The following is a 20,153-nucleotide window of genomic DNA, read 5'->3' as shown; positions in this document are numbered from 1 at the left end:
CTCTCTCTTTACCTCCTTTTCCTTTTCCCAGCTTATTTCTTGGTCAGAGTCCTGAAAGAGAAAGACTCAAATCCCAGCTCTGCCACTTCTTGTTACCATCACTTCGGATAAGCCAATTCCCAGCTCTGACACTTAGTTTTCACCTCCCAAAGGGAGGGCTGTGGCCTCCCTCTCCAGGACGTAGCCACAGTAAGTGACTGCCCCTGAGAGGATGAGTATTACTAGGACTCTCCCACCTCTGCCCTGGGATCTAGCAAATTTAGCCCCATAATGCTGCAAGGACAATGCGAGGCTTACGTGCCTGATTTCATTTCATAGAATGAAACTTGAGGCCCTGAGAAGTTTAGGGTCTTGCACAAGGTATCTTCCACCGATAAGTGGAAGACCCTACGGTCAGAGCCAGAACCCAGGGTGTGGGCCTGCTCCCCTTGCCATGCCAGCACACATGATTTATTATCCAAAGATCTACCCGCTCCCATCTTCTCCCTAGACGTCTAATCAAATGCGTTATGTTATCCTCCTCACCTCTTCTTTCTTGTCATTCCCTACAGGCATTTATGTTTGAGTCTTCTCTAAATATGGCCGTCACTAAGTGGGGGCTCAAGACCTCTCCTGGTTTGGATGAGAACTACTACAAGTGCTGGGAGCCTCTCAAGAGCCGCTTCACACCCAATTCCAGGAACCCAGCAGGAGCTAACTGAGACTGGAGCGTTGCTACCATAGTTGTTCCTTTAAAATCTCATGACTTCAGGCACTATTAGGGGAGGAGGCGGGTTAAAATGAGAACTCACTTTTTTACTGTCAAGTGATTGAAACATTTGTAGAAATGTATTTGGAAATTTATATGTCTGTCAGCTTAATTATTCAATAAATACTTGCTGGCATTGTATGGAAGTGGCAACTGGTCATAATCAGCACTTCATACAGCGAACCTGTAATAGCCAGGACTAGAGTCCATGCAACTGGACCGAGATCCATCTGCGTATGCTTAGCCTTTATTCTAGAAGCACAGTCCACCTGAGTGCCTTTATTCTAGAAGCGCGGGTTCAGGACATCTACCACAGACCAAAAAAACAACATCACAAGGAAGGACAGGCCAACATAAAGACCATGAGTTTAGGCTGAAGCCAAGGCAAAGGCATCAGGAGTCAGTTCAAGCATACGGAAGCAAACTGGGTCAGCAGGGCTTCAAACATCTAATGTCATCCTTAAACAGATGGGCATCCAGGTCAGCCAGCTGTCATGTAGCAGACCATATAATGATAATGAAAGAAGCCCAGCCACTGAGTGAGCATCATTCACTGAGGGTACCAACTGGCCTCTTTTTCACACTGAAAGCCCCACATCCCAGAAAACTCCCTCAGTCTTAACACAAGCAGGACAGTTAGTAACCCTACTATTCTCTCACTTATCAGTCCATTAGGTAGCCGTGATTTGAGTTCTTACTATGAGTCCAGCTACAGAGTGAGGTACTGGGGATGAATGACTGAAAAGAAAGAAGTTGTCTCTTCCCTCAGTGAGCTGACTGACAGTCTGGGGAGATCTGGGCCAAAGAAGCCCGAAGGCCCCTGTACTCAGATCACAACAAAACAGAGGCAGCGCTGGGCAGGAAAGCTGCTCCTAGCACCTCCCTTCCCCTGGCCCGTCCCCCCCAGAACACTGGGCTGCCCGGGACTTTAGGTGAGTTGATGGGATTCTCCTGGGATGAGGAGACAGTCACATCAGAACAGAAAGGAATGGGAAGTGGTATTTGTCGCTTTAGTTCTGTAGGTTTAGCGCATTGCCCCCACTTTGTTGCCATAGTAGCAGTTTTGATATGCTGCTACCAGATTTTTATTCAACAATATGTAGTGAGTGTCAGCCAATGTATCAGGGCCCAGAAACTAGGGTTGCCAAATAAAATACAAGATTCCCAGTAAAATTTGAATTTCAAATAAACTCTGAATAATTGAATATGTCCTTTGGACATACTTATACTAAAACAACTATTCAGGATTTCTCTGGAATTCAAATTTAACTGGGAAGCCTGTATTTTTATTTGCTAAATAAATATGGCAAGCCTATGAAGGCTATGATGGTCAAGCTGACAGACCTGTATGTTCCTTACTCTTACAGAGGTTACATTCTAGAGGGTGAGACATGTGAGATAAACAACACATTTACAAATTGTGAAACATGCCAAGAGGAGCCCTGGCTGGTATAGCTCAGTGGATTGAGCTATACCAGCTCAAAGCCTACAGCCTGAGCACAGGCCTGTAAACCAAAGGGTCGTTGGTTCAATTCCCAGTCAGTGCACATACCTGAATTGCAGGCCAGGTCCCCAGAGGGGGCCACATAAGAGGCAACCACACACTGATATTTCTCTCCCTCTCTTTCTCCCTCCCTTCCCCTCTCTCTAAAAATAAATAAATAAAATCTTTTTTAAAATACCAAGAAGAAAACAAACAGATACTGAGTTGAAAATAATGGGTGGGAAGGGAAGATTTTTAAAGCATTTTTATTTGTTTATTTTTAGAGAGAGGGGAAGGGAAGGAGAGAGAGAGGAGAGAAACAGCAATATGTGATTGCCTCTTGCATGCTCCCTACTGGGGACCTGGCCCAAACCTAGGCATGTGTCCTGACTGGGAATTGAACCAACGACCTTTTGATTTGCAGGCCAGCACACAAACCACTGAGACACACAAGCCAAGGCAGGACATCTTTCTCTAGAGAGGAAAGGCTTCAATGAAGAAGTGACATTGAGCCAGACCTAAAGGAAGGAAGTCATGGGAAGGGTGTAGTTGGCTTCAAGTGGGGTCTGGAGGAGGAGAATTCCAAGAAGCCTTGTGGGTTCAAGAAACTGAAAGGAAAGTGGATTTGGGGAGCTCAGGAGGCCGTTGCAATGGTTCAGGAAAAGACAACACTGTCCTAATGAGGCGGCAGCAGAGGAATTCCCAAGTGTTCTGCAGTAAACCTGAAAGAACTTGTTAGTGGGCTGGATATAAGGGGTGAGGGGAAGAGGAGCTGAGAAGGAGTCTGGTGGCTGCTGGTTTCCTGACAGTATTTCATGGTCTCAAACAATAAGATGAAGGTATCTTTGAGGGTGGCAGAGATTAGTGTGCCTTCCCAATGTTCCTTAATATAAAGAAATCTTTATTAAAAGTTCAAGATTGTTAACTAGTAAAAGCTAATACCTTAAAATAAAATTTAAAGTTGATCACTGTAGCAGGCGCTGCCAGTTGCCCACCGACCTACCTTCCACCAGCAATCGCCACCCAGTGCCAACTAAGTGCTTCCGGTTGCCAGCACCACATGGGCAACTCTGCCTGAGGCCCAAACTGGAACCTGGCAAAAGTGCTGAGGATCGAACTGACCTGCACACAGCCCTCAACCAGTGACAATGGCAATCAGTGGATTAAAAACACCCACTCTCTCCCCCGTACCTTGGAGGCTCACATTTGACCCTGGCTCCCTGCAACATCCATTGAGATTAAGCTCCATGTGCCCACGACATGGTTAGCTTCCTTTCCTCTCACTTCCCCACTCTCCTCTGGGGCCCAAACAACCCAAAGACAACCACTAAAACACTTTATTCCCAAACTTGGCCTTTTCCTAATGAGCTCTATCTAACCCTACAGTTATACATACCTAGACTCTCACCTCTTTACGTTCATTTTATCATCAGTTTGGCAGCAAAGCTAAGGCAAAATTCTGGATTTACATCCATTTAGCATGCAAAGCCATGTACTTGGTCTCCACTGCTGGCAGAAACTTGTCAGCCAGACACAGTATTTCACCCAAGCCAGGCTGTTCCCACTAATTAAAAGAAGATTTAGTTTTGTTGTGCTTCAGATCAGCTAGAAAGATCTGTAACATTTCCTTAATTCCCTAATCTCAAATATCATCATTTCATTCGATGCTGTTTTGTTATAATGTTGAGGAGATGCCATAGGAACTTAGCTCTTGTTTATACCAATTAGCCTCTGGTGAAATTGGTTTAATTATTTGTGTCACTTCCAATTGCAGAACCTGTTGACAATGTTAACTGAGCACTTACTGTACCTTCCTCTGCCAGGCTCCCCCAAAATATATCTCTTTGCTTAGAAATAGAAAAACTTTTATAAAAATGGGGGGAAGGCACCCTGATAAGGTTTCCTCCAATGACGGGAGGGCTTTCTGCCAGGTCCCCTCGGCATCTTTATATATTTTCCTCTTAGAGAGGCTGCAATAGAAGCCAGGCTTCTCTTTCTTTCTTTTTGAGAGACTTCTCTCACATCCAAGGCTACTAGTAACAGCTGTAGACCAGTGGTCCTCAACAGGGAAGATTTTGCAACCCCCACCCCCAACATCTGGCAAAGTCTAGAGGCATTTTTCATTGTCACAATTGAGGAGAGTACTACTGGCATCTGATAGGTAAAGGCTAGGGATGCAGGTAAACATTCTACAAGGGAATTATCTGGAGTAACTTATTCTACAAGGAATTAGCTGGTGCTGAATGTCGATTGTTCTGAAGTTGAGACACCCTGCTCTTTACCCAGTGGTTGTCAGCTTCAGCTGCACATTAGATCTCCTGGCAGCTCCGAGCGCCCAGGGTATATCTCAGACCAACTCAATTTGAAACACTGGGAATGGAACCCAAATAATAATTTTTAAAAAAACTGCTCAGGTGATCACAATTGTATAGGCAAGACTGAGGACCAATGTTTTAGAAATTACCTTAAAGTCAGTATCCCAAACACCCTCCGTTCCAACCTCAGATCCTAGTCCAAACCAGGATTTCCTAGGGTCTCCAGAAATGAGGTGAAGAAATATCCCTAAAGCTCCCAAGGTTCCGGTAAACGTGGAATAGGGTGGGATGTATGGTGAGGGACCACTCAGGAGGCAAAGCAGGCTACAGTCAGTAGGGAGGGGCACTGCCTCCTGCCGGAAAGCACCAGGTTAGCAAGGATGCCCAGATGGGGCCCAGGGAGCGTGGGGAGAAGAAGAGGCAAGTTAGGAAGCCCAAGGCCTAGACGTGAACTGTCTAGAAATTACAAGTTAATGCGCAGTTTCCATGTTGTGGGTTTCTAGAGTGATGACAGAGTTTTCATTTCTGGGCCTTTGTCCTTCTAGGAAGATATTTTATAACTAAAATGAAAATTAAAAAAAAGAAAGTTTGAGAGCTGACATTTAAATGTCTTATATTTAGTGATCAGCTAGACTTCAAGTCTATATAATCGACTTCAGTAATTGCATCACTAATCTGAAGTATGTCCAGATTTATTTTTGTGTTCGTGAGGTAGTGTGCTGCATGGTTAAGAGCATGAGTGCTAGAGCCACGCTTCCTGGGTTCAGATCCAGGCTCTATCCCTTCTTAGCTGTGTGACCCTGACCAAGCTACACAGAGGTTCTCTGAGCTTCTGCTTCCTCAGGTGTAAAATGTGGATGATGACAGTACCTACCTCACAGTGATAGTGTGAGTATAAAATGAGCCAATGTAGATAAATTGCTTAGAATAGTACGTGTCACATAATAAGCACTGAAAGGCAAGTAGCTATTATTCAGAGTTTTTTTTTCTTTTTTGGAGGTGTTTTGATCTTGATATGTTTGTTTTTAGTATAATTATTAGATACTGATTTATATAATGGTCATTAGACATGAATTTGTTTGGAAGCATAGTAACTAAGGAGTCCAGACCACACTTTCATAGCTGAATGAGGTTGAACAAGTGACTTAACCTCTCTAAGCCTCACTTTCCTCATTTGAAAGAAGGATTTAATAGGGATTTGATGCAGGTTAAAGGAGACCAAGCTTTAAAGGCACCCACACTGCTTTTGGCAGAGTGTGCACAGGCAAATATTAACTATTTTCAGTATTATTTTTTATTGTTGCTATAGTGACTCAAAGGAGCTACTATACCACTTACTGTAGCAGACATGGATGAGTTAAGCAAAGGTCCTTGTCCCCAAATAAACTAGCATTTAGCTGAAGATTAAGGCACATACCCTTCTAATGCAATGAATAACAGAAGTTCAAAGTATGAAAAATTTAAAGGTACTGCCTCCTTTTTACCATCTTTTAGGTCTTAAAACAAGAAAACTATATTGAAGTTCAATTTAAGACTTTAACAATGCATATTAATAACTCAATTAAAGTGAAAGTTAAGACAGAATCTAAAATGGCTTTGAAAGAAGAAAAAAATAAACAAATGAAACTAAATCAAATTTAAAAGTTTTGGCACAGCAAAGGAAAACACCAACAAAATAAAAAGATAACCCACAGAATGGGAGAGCATATTTGCTGATAACATCTAATAAGGAATTAATATCCAAAATTCATATAGTACTTACAAAACTTAACACCAAAAAAACAAACAACCCAATTAAAAAATAGTCACAGGACCTCAACAGACACCTCTCCAAAAAGGACATATGGATGGCTAATAGACATATGAAAAGATGCTCAACGTCACTAATCATCAGAGAGATGCAAATTAAAACCACAATGAGATGCTATCTCATACCTGTCAGTATGGCCATTATCAATAAATCAACAAACAACAAGTGCTGGCAAGGATGTGGAGAAAAGGGAACCCTTTTGCACTGTTGGTGAGCATGGAGATTGGCGCAGCCACTGTGGAAAGCAGTATGGAGATACCTCAAAAAATTAAGAATGGATCTGCCTTTTGTCCCAGTGATCTTACTCCTGCGAGTGTATCTGAAGGAGCCCAAAAAACTAATTCAAAAGAACATAAACACCCCTATGTTCATTGCAGCATTATTTACAATTGCCAAGACATGGAAGCAGCCCAAGTGTCCATTAGCAGAAGAGTGGATGAAACAACTATGGGACATTTACACGATGGAATACACTCAGCCATAAAAAAGGAAATTTTGCCCTTTGTAACAGTATGGATGTACCTGGAGAACATTATGCTAAGCAAAATAAACCAGTCAGAGAAAGACAAATACCTTATGATTTCACTCATATGTGGAATCTAAAGAACAAACTGAACTAGCAAGCAAAACAAAGACAGACTCATAAAGAGCCAGATGACAGCTATTGGGTGGGGTGGGGGGGAAGGTTAGGGGGTGAAGGGATGCAGCAAAAAGGAAAAGGACTCATGGGCATGGACAACACTGTAGTGATTGGTGGGGGAAGGGGTGTAAGGGAACTAAATGGTAATGGGAAAAAAACAATAAAGATAAAAATAAATAGTGGCTTGGATATGAGTACAGTAAGTCCCCACTTAACTTCACCAGTAGGTTCTTGGAAGCTGATTTTAAACAAAATAATGTGTAAAGAACCAATTTTGCTGTAGGCTAAATGATGTAAACAAGTTAAGTTCCTACAGCACATATTTCTGGTCACAAAAATATCACCAAACTTTGGGTCTAAAGAAAGACCGGAAATACTTGTTATATTAAACATTAAAATAAATGTGAGCTATACATACATTTAATAAAGATCAATAAAACAAGATTATTATTTTTCAGTTTTGGGTCTGGGTGGCTGGAGCTGATGCAGGTGCTCAGGGCCAAGGCAGGCCCCGCCCTGGACAGGACATCATTCCATTGCAGGGTGCAGATAAAGGGGATTCCACCTGTCTCCTTAAAAAAATGGGGTTCTATCAAAAGGAAAGAGAAGAGGGGGTATCAGTGGGCAACAGCTAGTGCCCACCATGGGTATTTCCTGTGAGAATTTGACAAAAATAATCTAGGAAGCATTCAGTTTGAATCTAATATCTTCACTCTCATGGGCCCCAAGAAACAAATCTGCTAATACTTGCTTTACACTGAAACTGCTCCAAACATCTGCGTTCAGATGTTTGATGGAGAGAGATTTCTCTCCAAATCTATTCCTGTTAAAATGACTTTTCAAGTCTCTACTATGTATGAGGGAAGGAGGTTGGCTAGCAACTGTTTCGGTCGTCCCAACAGTCTCATTTCTAATCACAAACAGGCGATATGGGCCATCAGAGCAGTTCTTTCTTTTTTTATCTTCACCCAAGAACATTGTTTTCATTGCTTTTAGAGAGGGAGGAAGAGAGAGAAACATCAACGGAAGAGAGAAGCATCGTATATGCCTGAACCAGGGATCAAACTCACAGCCTTTTGGTTGACGCTCCGACCAAGCCACATGGGCCGGGGCCATCGGATCAGTTCTTATTACAACCTGCATGCCTAACCCTCAAATTGGCAGGGCTCCTTAGAGTTGGACAAGTCATTTCTCCTGTCCAAACCTTTCCTGTAGAATTAGGCTGTAAGAATAGCAGCTCTTTAAAGATCTTTCCAGTTCTAACACTGACGTACCTGTGAATGTGCTAGAAACACTAAATGTGCAAGTGGGAGTCCCTGCTCTTGAAGGTGTTTTGTTGTTTTGTTTTTTATTACAGTTTGCATTCAACACTATTTTGTATTCACTTTAGGTGTAAGACACAGGCAGACAGACTGTTCCTATACTTTAGTGTTCCCTTCAGTAATTCAAGGGCCCACCTGACAGCATAGGTATTACGATATTGTTCACTGTACTCCCTGTGCCTATTTTGTAACTACCAAATAGTACTTCTTCAGGCATTACAACTTAAACCCTCCAGGCTGGATTAGATGTCTTTTCTCAGTACCAGATACCCTATAGCACTGGCCTTTATCCCTTACAAAGAATGGTTAAAGACATGCCCTCTCCCAGTCAGGCTGCCCAGATTTAAGTTCTATCTCAGCACTTTCTAGCTAGAGGACTCCACCAACTTATTTAACTTTTCTAAATCTCATCTGCATAAGATGGGGATCTTTAAGGTATGTTAGGAGGTGTGTAAAGCTCTTACTTTAGCTTAGTATCTGGAACTCAAGTAAAAGCTTAATAAGTGTTGACTGCTATAATTTTCATCATTTTGATTTCCTCCAAGGAGCTGTTATGTTCTTCCTATTAGTATCCTCAGTGCTTAGTAAATGACCAGGGCTCAGTAAGTGATCAAGGCAGAGACCTAATGGCTATTCATAGGACACAGGCTCCTGTACCCCAGTTGCTCCAGGAAACCAATCCCCGGTACCTGCAGACCAAGAGCAGCTCGTTCTCCTTGCAACCTGTATTAGTGTCTCTTCCCAAATGCCCTGATGGGACCAAATCACCTGCATGCCACCCCTGCTGCAGTGTGATTTTGAAGGAGTTGCCTCTCTGGCTTGTCATAGATGGCTTCAGGGAAATTGACCACCCCACATCCGACTCCCTCACCCAAGCCACTCCATATAAAACAATATTCTTTGATGCTGTCTCCATCTTATATGAAGGATGAATAAAACCTCCTTTAGAAAACTGTTTTTGATATAAAACACATACTATAAGAAAAAGATGAGCTTAATTGTGCAAATGCAGTTACAAGAAACTGTACCACCTTTTCCTGCCCACGATTTCATATCATCCTGTAGCCTGAGTCTCTCCTATTGATATCTGGAGCAGCTTCAGCCAGTTGCCTCCTTTCCCATCCCCAAGATTGTTCTGTAGCCTAACTATCAAATAAGAGATGAATTGTTTAAGTGTAACTGGTGATGAAGAATTAACTCAAAATTGGTAAGGCAATAGTTCTTGTGATTATGGGGGAAATGAGTTTGAACTTCGGTGACAGGTTTGCTCCAAAAATCTCAGATATTTCATCAGCCATCCATCTCCTGTGACACTCAGAGGTCAGACTTTGAACTTGACTCTAATCCTTGAAATCCTGAAGCTTGGCAATTAGATGCACACAGAATTTTCTTGGGAAGGTGTCCAGATAGATGACACTTCTCAGCGTCTCTCCAGGCCACAAAGGGCACCAGCAGGAAAAGGAGTCTGTCTAAGCAAGGCAGCCAGAGGGCACACTTTCGGAAGTATCACCATCACAGTTACAGGTACAAATGGGTCCTCTAACAGAATCTTTGAAAATACTCACAGCATTATATTTCTACTAATTTTAAAGTATCCACATTTTTAATTGTGTGTTTTTTATCAAGTCAGTTTCTTGTACACATCTCTAATTCCTTCGAATACCCCATGAACAATCCTGAAGAATGTAGATAATCAGTCCTCTGTATCTCCCCAAAACTGGTAGACTTGTCAGGTGCCCACAGGAATGAGAAAAGATTAAAAAATAAGTAAATCAGACTGAACACGATGGGATTTCAGCCACGGCATGAATGTAATCTTTTTCTCCAGGCAGGACCCCAGGTAACAACAGGTAAAAAAAAACATATATTAATTAAACAAGCCAGCCTGTTAGAAATGAAATTTTGTTTCGGAGAGGGAAGAGATGTCATACAAGGATAAGGACTTAAGAAGACTGGCTCCTCATGCATGTGCATGAAGGGGAACTAATAGAGATAGCATATTTAGACTTTTATAAAGCTTTCAGCAAGTTCACATCTCAATGAGTCATCCTGGGATTGGCATAGGTGGCTTTTTGCTGCACTGAGGGCTGTCTCAAAAACTGACAATCTTTTCTGGCCTAAAGTCTTACGCAGCCTGATTACTGATCATCCTCCAGGGATGCAAATCCAGTAACGTTACTACTCCTGCTTAATACCTTCAGTGATTCCCACTGTCATCAGTATAAAGGCTCCTGGGTACCTTCCTCAGTTACACACTTGCCACTTCACTGGATGCTCAGCATGTGAACCACTGTCTTATGCTTGAAAAGTCTTTACCAGCCTCACACTTTAAAGCTTAACATGCCATGTACTTGCCTTTTCAGCATCCCTTGCAGCTAGAACTCAGGCGCATGACCTAGGTTTGGCCAATCATATACCCCTGGACTCAGAAGCAATGATGGGAAGATAATAGAAACTTTGAAGAACGCTTTCCAGTGGGTGTGACTGCAACAAGTTGATGAGTTCTTAGACCAACAGAGGCAGCGTACCTCAGTGGGATCCTAAGCCCAGTGCCCAGAGCTGGCAGTATCAGTCTGACACATGGCAGCATTTAGCACTCAATGTGGCAACTGCTGTTCTCGCCAGATCACTTTTAAAAATCTTTAAAAATTAAACTCATAAAAACACATTGCAATAACTCTCAATGTTAATAAAAAGTTTTAAAAATTCTAACTATGCCTCTCTGGGTCCTGCCTTTCAAAGATTAGGCACCGAAGATATAGTGTAAGTGTTTTTCTCATTACCTAGGCATACTAGAATAACTTCCAATAAAAGAAGACTGCAATGATCTAGGACTAATATCTTTATCATTTCTAAATCCTAAAATCATTAAGAAAAAAGACATATTACATCATAAAAATTGGGCAGTGGATTTGAACAAGCAAATAAAATAAGTGAACAAAATATATGAAAAAAGATGTCAATAATAAATAAAATGCAAATTAAAGTTTTCATCTATCAGGTTTAAAAATATTAGTAAACACCCACTGAGATCTTAATGTGTCTTTCTGTTCTAAAAACTATATAAGTAATAACTTGTTAAGTAATGAGTTTAATATTATTAGTAGTATATCCATTTTAAAGGGAAGGAAACTGAGACAAAGAAAATTTAAGTACTTTCCAGCTCACTTAACCAGTCAGTGGCTGAGCAGGGGTACAAACACAAGGAGGTAGCGGGGTGGGACTGAAAGTTCTGATCCTCTAATCACAAGGCTGACTCTCCTGGCAACAAACCCCCATCCTTAGGTAGGGTCCTAAAGGTACCTCATTAATAAAGAAAACTTTCTCTCATCCTTTAAGAAATCTCATGGGTTTTAGAAGCCATGTGCCAGAACAGGGACAAAAACCAAATATATATATCTTATATCACCATGTTATCAGACTTCATTATTTCTATGCTACAGTGTGGGAAATGCAGACCTGGTATTCCAACTATTAAGCTAGAACTACGGTTCTAGCCCATAACTGTCCTCTAAAGCCCATTTTTCTAAACTATTTTACTTGTTTCTCAGCACGGCTTCCACCTTGTCCTCTCATCCTGCAGTGCTCCCCAATCACGACATACCTAACACACCTTGCCTTCTTGTGCTCCTGCTTTGCCCTGTCAACCCTGTGAACCTTAGCACCTAGATCAAATGCCATCTCCCTAGACACTGCTCTCCCCTCAGCTTGCCTACAGCACTTTCCTGAATCTTCAGGATATTTTTCACCACACTGTTGTTACAGTTCTGCTGCATTATCACTGGGGCTGGAGCCAGACAAGAACTTAGGTATTTAGTAGTACCAGACACATAATAAGGACCCAAAATAATAATTGTCGAATAAACAGTTGTCAGAGTGTGTATTCCTTAAGCAGAGAGCCCAAGTTTGTCTAACTGACTTGTATTCCCACCATACAGCACAGTGTCTGGTTCACAGCAGGCATGCATTTGCTGAATGATGAATGAACATACATCTGTTTCTTCATTAAACTGTGAACTCCCACAAAGTAGGGATTCTATAGTGCCCAGCAAGTGTTTGTTTAATCAAGGTAATATTAAGAAAGAGAAACTATTTAATGACCAATAGATTTATTTAAACAGTAATACATATAGTCATCATTGCCAGATTTAATATGAGATGTTAAATGTTCGATCCCATTTTCCTTCCTTGATAAGTTTTTCTTTCCTGTCCTGAATAAACAGGAAAAAAGAAAAATATTAAAAACAATGCATTCTGGCAACCCAGGATATAACACTAAAAATCAGAAATGAAACACACCAAATCTAATTCTAACCCCCCACCATCTAAAACCTGTGGAGTAAGAGTGAGGAGAAGGTAGTCTGAAAAAATAAAGGAATAGTAAGAAACTACTGCTATTGAAAAATGTCTTACCCACATTTAAGTAAGGAAAATTGTATTACCTATTAAGAAGCAGCATACATAGAAAGCTAAATGGAAACACCTTCTAAGTAAGTGTGCCTACCTTTCTGTTAAGCAGTATTTATCAGATAATCAAAATCTGTATGTTCTAACAAGAGAGTGGATTGTCTGGTTTAAGGCAGAGCTAGACAGGTGGGCTCCAGTCTCGATGGCAATACGAGGCCTGGAAGCTGGGTCTGGGGTTCTAGTAACAAAGTGGTCTAGTGTCAAAGATAAGCTTGGCTTTTTCTGCAATCATATACCCAGGCCTCTAGTGGCAGTGAGTCCCAGGACGGACTGCTTTGGCTTTTCTTTTATTCAGGTTTTAACATTAATTTGCAAAATATGACCAATATAACTAGAATTCACACAAATAGGGAACACACTAAATGATTTATATCTTTTGCTAACACTTAACTCCATAAAAATCTCTTTTTAAAACAAATGAATTAAAAACACTAAATACAAAAATTTGCAAATATATAAAAATTAATCAGAATAAGAAAGTTTAACTTCTGCACATCTAATAAGAAAAAAATTAACTTTTTAAGTTACTTTCATATTCTCTTGCTTAATTTTCATAGTATAATTTCCTTACACTAACTAAATACCATAGGAAAACTCTTTCATAACCTAAGTTCAAGTCTCAGAAATTTAAATTGACCAATTTATTACTTTAAATTCTAGAGCAACCGTTTAACTTGCAAGACCCACAGACTCTAGCGGTTTTTAACAAAGCATATTGCTATGAGTTGAAATCATAAATAAAAGCAAATATACAACTCCAATTACGTTTCATCTTTTGCTGGAAAGAAGTAAGATAAAAGAGGGGGGAAAAAAGACAAAAGAGAGGAAGTGAAGGACAAGTAGAGGGCCCAGATGGGAGGCGCACTGGTGCAATCATCAAGAAAAACAGCTGCAGCCGGCACAGGATGAACCTATCACACAAATACTAAACTTCGGGTCTTAATAATAATACTTACCCTGTCAGTTTTAAAAACGTAATACCAGAAGAACAGGGGCCCAAATCCCATCAAAGCTCCTAAGAGTGAGGTCTTAGGGGTGGGTCTGAAATTGGGATAGATATTTGCTGATCTTGCATAGGTCCAACGAGCCAAAGCAGGATCTTCCTAAAACAAAAAGTTGCAGGTACTTACACATGGCCACACTGAGAAACAATCTCATTTGGACTTTTGTGCAGCAGCACAGGCGATGCTTTCCTTTTGTTCTCTACTATTTAGTTAAAGGTATCTGAATATTCCTAAACAGCTTCAGGGAAGATCTTCCACTTCTGGTATTTGCTGAATAATTCTCTGATGAGCCTGTTCAAATCCTTCAGAATTTAAAAGACTTTTATAACACCCTTTAGCTTTCTATTTATTTCAGATTTCAGAATCTTAATCTTTTAAATGCTGCCAGAGAAGCCACTTTTTCTCTTTGATCATTTTTATCTGTTGTTTTCTGGATTGTTTTCAGCCTCACTGTCTTCTTGAAGTGTGACCAACAGACCCACATGGTATTCCTGAAGACAGCAAACACATTTCCTATGCTCTATTATGCTTTGTCCTTTGTTTACAGACCCTTTATAATGTTACCCTACACTGGTCTTTCTAGGCTACAAATAAGCTGCAGGAAAGTGAAGACTGAAGTAGGCTAACTATGAACTTTAAGTTTTTTAAGCTGACTTGGCTGGTATTTTAAGAGCAAAATATTACATTTCACACTATTAGAATAGTTTGGTAGAAAGGGTAAGGCTGTTGTTAAAAAAAAAATCATTGCCTTCATTAAGAAAAATCCCAAATGTCCATTTCAATGTTTATATTAAAATAACTACGTAAGAGTAACAACTGTACCTCCGAACACATAGTTAAACCTCCAAAATGATTTTACAAAATTATTCACTCAAATTAACAAATAGGTAAAAATAAGCAAGTGAGATCAGCGTTAAAGTATTAATACTAAGCTGAAGGAGAACATTTAAAGAGAACCAACAAGAGCATGATTGGTAGGACTAAATTACTTAAACTGGATCTTACACAGTAACTTTTTAAACCAAGCTGCAGACCGAGCAAAGTTTGTTTACATGACAAAACTGAAATTGCCCTCGTCACAGAACTGGAAAAGAGAAACTCTAGAGTTTAAACCTCACCTTTGTCTTGCTCAAGGCCTTATTCTTTTTCACTATATCATACTATCTATCTAGCACACCAAACCTAATTGTGTATGCATATAATAATGTCTCCCTCTGCACCTTCTTCTCAAATAAATGGTTCTTGCAGAAGATGGTATAGCCAACTGGTTAATCAGATGCTTTGGGCCTGTTCAAATCCTTCAGGAACTTGATCCTTAGACCAAGGTTCAAGTTCTGCCCTATCACTTGTTAACAGTTATCACTCTCTATGAACTACTTGTCTTTCTGATGTTGTCTTCTCATCTGTGAAATGGGGATAGTAATGGAGCTTAACTGTCTAAATAGTTGTGATATTTGAATTACATTCAGAAGAAGTTTAGACAGTGCCTGGGACACTGTAAATTTCCTCAATTCTCCAAACTTCAAAAAATTCCTACCAAATACCAATGCAACTGTTGAGAAAAGTATTTTTAATCATATTTGATATAACAGTTAAACAGTTCTTGTACAGAAAAGTATCAAAAAGTATGCTTGTTAAATAATAACTATTAGTTTGCTGGGCATATGTGGTGGGAATTTTACACAGACTACCTCAATTCTTACACGACAATTCTATAAAGAAGGTAATACCAATCCCCTAACAGAGGGGTCAGGCAAACTGCCCAAGGTCATATACTGGGTAAGGAAAAAGTAGGTTTCAGTTGTTTGTATGAAAAATAACACAATAAATAACAAGTAATAATATAAGCTTCAAGACCAGGCCAGTGTGGCTGAGCAGATGGCCATGTGCTACAAGGCAAAGAGCTGGAGGTCTAGCTGAGGGAAATTAAGGCCGGGAAAGGCAAATAAATCCTCCTCCCTCCTTTCTTTAAAACTCATGTTTAAAAAACCAAAAGGCTCATGTAATAAAGGTGTGCATTCTCGGGTTAAAAAAAAACAAAGAATAAACTTGTGTTTCGCATACTCGCAACTGTATGCCTACTTTTGCCTTACGCTGTAATTTGCCTCCAAAGTGCAAAGCTTGAACAACCTGCAGGGTCTTTCGGTCTTTAAAAACAAAAAGTGAAGAATCACTATTTCCATCCGGAAAGGGCAGCATTGCTATGAACTGTGCGCTGAAAGGTGGAAAACAACTTTTAAAAAAATACACATTTTTGAACATTCATTACAAGCCTGGCACTGCCGTTCACGTGTCTTTTCTCATTTAATCTTCTTCATAAGGAATTGCTATTCCCATTATTCAGATAGGAAAACCGAGGGTAAGGAGCAGAGTTGCATAACTTTCTCAAGACTAGCCTGGCAAGAAGTGATCAAAGCGGGGCTCAAACTCAGACAGTTGTTGAGTCCAGACTCTATGAACCACTAAACTAAGGTCAAAGGGCTAGTGAGCTGGCCGGCTCTCTACCTTACGGGCCTGGACGATGACCAGTGTCTAAGACACTAAGTCCCCCTCGGCCAGTCTGGGCTGCCCAGCTCCATCCCGTCCGAAACTGGCCCTTGATTCCCGCCCAGTTGACCCCCACTCACAATGAGCCCGTGGCGCCTGGGGTCGTTGTATTGAAGCAGGTACTCCCTTTTAAGCCGGGCTCTAATGGCCAACCTCTCGGCTTGCGCTTTTCGGGTTTCCAGAGATATATCGTATTCAGCTGGGTCAAGGGCAGGGGGCAAAGTGGCCAGACGCGATGGCTTGTACTCAGGGATCGACATCTTGGAACCCAGGGCCACAACTGCGCCTGCGCGATCCCCGTCTTTATTGTGACCTTAAGCCCGAGGAAGTGCGCCTGCGCGTTAGCCGGCGTCCGGAGACCCATTTCAACTTCTTACTGCTTGGGCCCTCGGGAGGAACCTGCGCATGCGCAACGTGCTGTCTTCGCTTTGCAACCTTTCCTATCCACTGCCCTTTCAATCTATCGCTCGCTGTTTCTTTCTAGCAGCCTTCTGTACTGACGTGACAGAGTTTATTACTTGAAGTCGAGTTGTGTGCAACTGGAAGAAACAGGAAATGGGGCTGGTTGTCAAGTATTGTTTCAGCGTGGATCCATAGAAGCTGTGTGACAAGTCACTTAAGTCTGAGTTTTCTTGTCTATATTCAAGAGATAATGACTTGTAGTCTGTCCACCTAGCAAAGTTATTGTGAGGATTAAATTAGATAATGGGTAGATGCCAAAATGCTTTGCAAAATTTAATTTTCCAGCCAAGAAAAAGAGAATAAGCTTTTCTGTACGTTGCCACATTAGATCCATATAATGTAGAAGAGTGTTTTTCATAGGCACGAAATAATGTTTAGTAGGAGAATGAGGTTATGAGAAGTGTTGCCTGCCTGACTGTAGTAAGTCAGACAAAAATGGAATAAACCTTCTGAAGAAACATTGTTGGTTAAAACACTAACACCTCTTACCTAAAATCCCATAGCACTCTTCAGGAGCTAAGAATGAAAAACATCCTTGAAGATATGAAAATATGCTAAGGATCATTGTATGTCTTACTGTGAAAGATGATTCAGAGAGAAAAAAGAAGGTAACCGAAAATGAATCCTTCTCCATCCCTATTGTTTTCTCCCTCCCCTACTATCCAAAGGAAAAAAGCAACTTCAAGTTACATGGCAGAGTCTTGGGTACCAAGCAGATAGTCCTCAGGAGAAAACATATAAACAGTATTTCCAGAACTCAGAAAAGAAAAGCTGGATCAAAAGAGAGCTTCAGGTTGGGTGAACTGTCTGGGGACATGCAGGTATGTTTGGAAAATGGTTGCTAGGCAGAGAAGGGACCTGGAAAGTGTTGGCACTTGAAAGTGGTGAGGAGTAGCACTGCTGTCAAATTTATTCAACATTTTAATACTGTTTTAAAATATTTATTAAGCGTCCACAGCATGAAGCATACTGCACACTAGTCAGTCAATCTTCTAGACTCACTGGGGAAATGAAGGATGTGATCTTTGTCTTTGAGAAGCTGACAGTCAGGAAGTAAAGAAAGAACAGACAGAATATGGTAATCTTTGCAAGGCATTTTAATGTCCAAATGAATAGAGAACAAAATGAACTCCCGAGAATGCAGTCTGAGGGAATGTAGAAAAAAGAAATGAGACAAATTACTCACACTCAATTTTAAAGGAGAAAGAAAACATGTTCTGTTTTTCTAAAGGTGTTTTAAAATATTAAGAAAACAAAACAAAATGAAAAGCAGGAACAGGTTATAAATTCTAAAAATTCTAAAGACTACATTTATAAAGTTTAAAAAACTCTGTTTATAGGTTAGACACTGATCTAGGAAGAAGGGCACGTAAAATAAGTGAAAGAAAAAGGAAAGGTGTACAGTGAATACGAGCCAGCTGACAAAAAGGACTTTAAGGTTTAGAGAGAGGGATACAGAGCAAATAAACATCATTTTGCCAGTAAGGTGGTTATTCCTACATTTGCTTAATTATCATGAGAATCCCTTAAAGTTATTATGTTATGTTTGGGTTTTGTTTTTGTTTTTGTTTTGTTTTGTTTTTTGCCAGTGGAGATTCAGAATTGGTTTGGCAGAGGAAGTTTTTACAATTTCTTGGGGGGGGAATTCTTACAATATTGTGTTTTGGGAAACTATAGAGATGAATACAAGAGGTCTTCTTTTCCTTTTCCTTTTCCCAGAAAAGGTCCTCTTAGAGTGAGTCTATTGAAGACAGAGGCCTGGATTACAGAATGAAAGAAAAAGACTTAATTGGGTCTTTATTTTTAAATAATGCAACCAAAAATATGAAAATGAATTTATCTTATATTTAATATACTTTAGGTTACAATTACAAATGTGTGCTAATTTGTATAAATCAAATATTAATTTTTGGAGACTTTATTTATATACAGCTTATTACCTTTCACTTTGAATTTGATTTTTGCAGCAGGGTTAATATTTTCATAAGTTTTGAAGGGCTTTTTCCAAGGCCACCTCTTAATCTTTTAAAACTAAATGATTTCCTTTATAATCATCGGTGTAATTATCATTCTTACTGATTTTTATAAGATTTTATTTTATTTATCCTTAGAGGGGAAGGGAAGGAGAGAGGGAGAGAACATCAATGTATGGTTGCCTCTCGTGTGTCCCCCACTGGGAACTGGCCTGCAACCCAGGCATGTGCCCTGACTGGGAATTAAACCGCAATCCTCTGGTTTGCAGGCCTGCACTCAATCCACCGAGCTACACCAGCCAGAGCTGATTTTCTTTTTTTCATGTGTTACCTGGTCCAATTCTGTGAGATCTCCTTCCCTTACTAGTGACTTTGCATGTGGATCTGGCACTTAACTAACATTACTGTCATCAGTTTCATGAACTTCCACACCTCTTCAGGATTTTCAGCATACTTCTAATGTATTTTAGGGTTGGGTATTTCCAAGTAGATGGCCAAGATTTTGATAGGGGTGGGTGTAGGCGGCACTAGGATTTGTAGATGGAACAGTGTAAGTGGGCAGCAATTTCACAAGTGGTCATGATATCAATGGATATTTTATGCTGTCGAGCTGCTCTCTGTCTATGAGTCTGTCTCTATTTTGGTCTTTGTTCGGTTTGTTCATTAGATTCCACATATGAGTAAAATTATATGGTATTTGTCTTTCTCTGACTGGCTTATTTCACTTAGCGTAATGTTCTCCATGTCCATCTATACTGTTGCATAAGGTAAAAAAAAAAAAAAAAATTTTTTTTCTTTTTTATGGCCAAGTAATATTCCATTGTGTAAATGTTCCATAGTTGTTTTATCCACTCATCTACCAATGGACACTTGGGTTGCCTCCATATCTTGGCAATTGTAAATAATGCTGCAATGAACAAAGGGATGCTTATGTTCTTTCAAATTAGTGTTTTGTGTTCCTTCGAGTGTATTCCCAGAAGAGGAATTACTGGGTCAAAAGGCAGATCCTTTTTTAATTTTTTGAGATATCTCTATACTGCTTTCCACAATGGCTGCGCCAATCTTCATTCTCACCTTTTCTCCACATCCTCTCCAGCATTTGTCATTTGTTGATTTGTTGATGATAGCCATTATGACAGGTATGAGGTGATATCTCATTGTGGTTTTAATTTTCATTTCTCTGATGCTTGGTAATATTAAGCATCTTTTCATATGTCTATTGGCCATCTGTATGTCATCTTTGGAAAAGTGTTTATTGAGGTCCTTTGCCCATTTTTCAATACGATTTATTTTTGGTGTTGAGTTTTGTAAGTGCTTTATAAATTTTGGATGTTCAACCCTTATATATGTATCTGTGAATATGTTCTCCCATTCAGTAGATT

General features: G+C 40.2%; 2 protein-coding genes across 2 annotated transcripts in view; one reads left to right on the top strand and one right to left on the bottom strand.

Moving 5' to 3' along the window:
• The window catches only part of HGD (homogentisate 1,2-dioxygenase), a 34,215-nt gene extending 33,326 nt beyond the window's left edge, over positions 1-889 (top strand). The window contains exon 14 of the mRNA XM_037139809.2: positions 552-889. Within this exon, the coding sequence (XP_036995704.2) occupies positions 552-701 (150 nt within the window). The 3' untranslated portion in view covers positions 702-889. The remainder of the gene's footprint in view (positions 1-551) is intronic.
• Positions 890-12,410: 11,521 nt separating this feature from the next.
• NDUFB4 (NADH:ubiquinone oxidoreductase subunit B4) lies at positions 12,411-16,637 on the bottom strand. The gene is made up of 3 exons (XM_037139808.2): positions 16,417-16,637; positions 13,742-13,888; positions 12,411-12,529 (listed from the first exon to the last, which is right to left on the bottom strand). Exons 1-3 carry the CDS (start codon positions 16,594-16,596, stop codon positions 12,467-12,469), a joined length of 390 nt encoding a protein of 129 aa, XP_036995703.1. The 5' UTR covers positions 16,597-16,637; the 3' UTR covers positions 12,411-12,466.
• Positions 16,638-20,153: the final 3,516 nt, after the last annotated feature.

The sequence above is a fragment of the Artibeus jamaicensis genome, unplaced genomic scaffold (assembly GCF_021234435.1).
Source record: "Artibeus jamaicensis isolate MK-2021 breed Jamaican fruit bat unplaced genomic scaffold, CSHL_Jam_final contig_3126, whole genome shotgun sequence".
Taxonomy (NCBI): Eukaryota; Metazoa; Chordata; class Mammalia; order Chiroptera; family Phyllostomidae; genus Artibeus; species Artibeus jamaicensis.
Note: the sequence above shows the minus strand (reverse complement) of the source record. Positions and strands in the feature narration are given on the sequence as shown.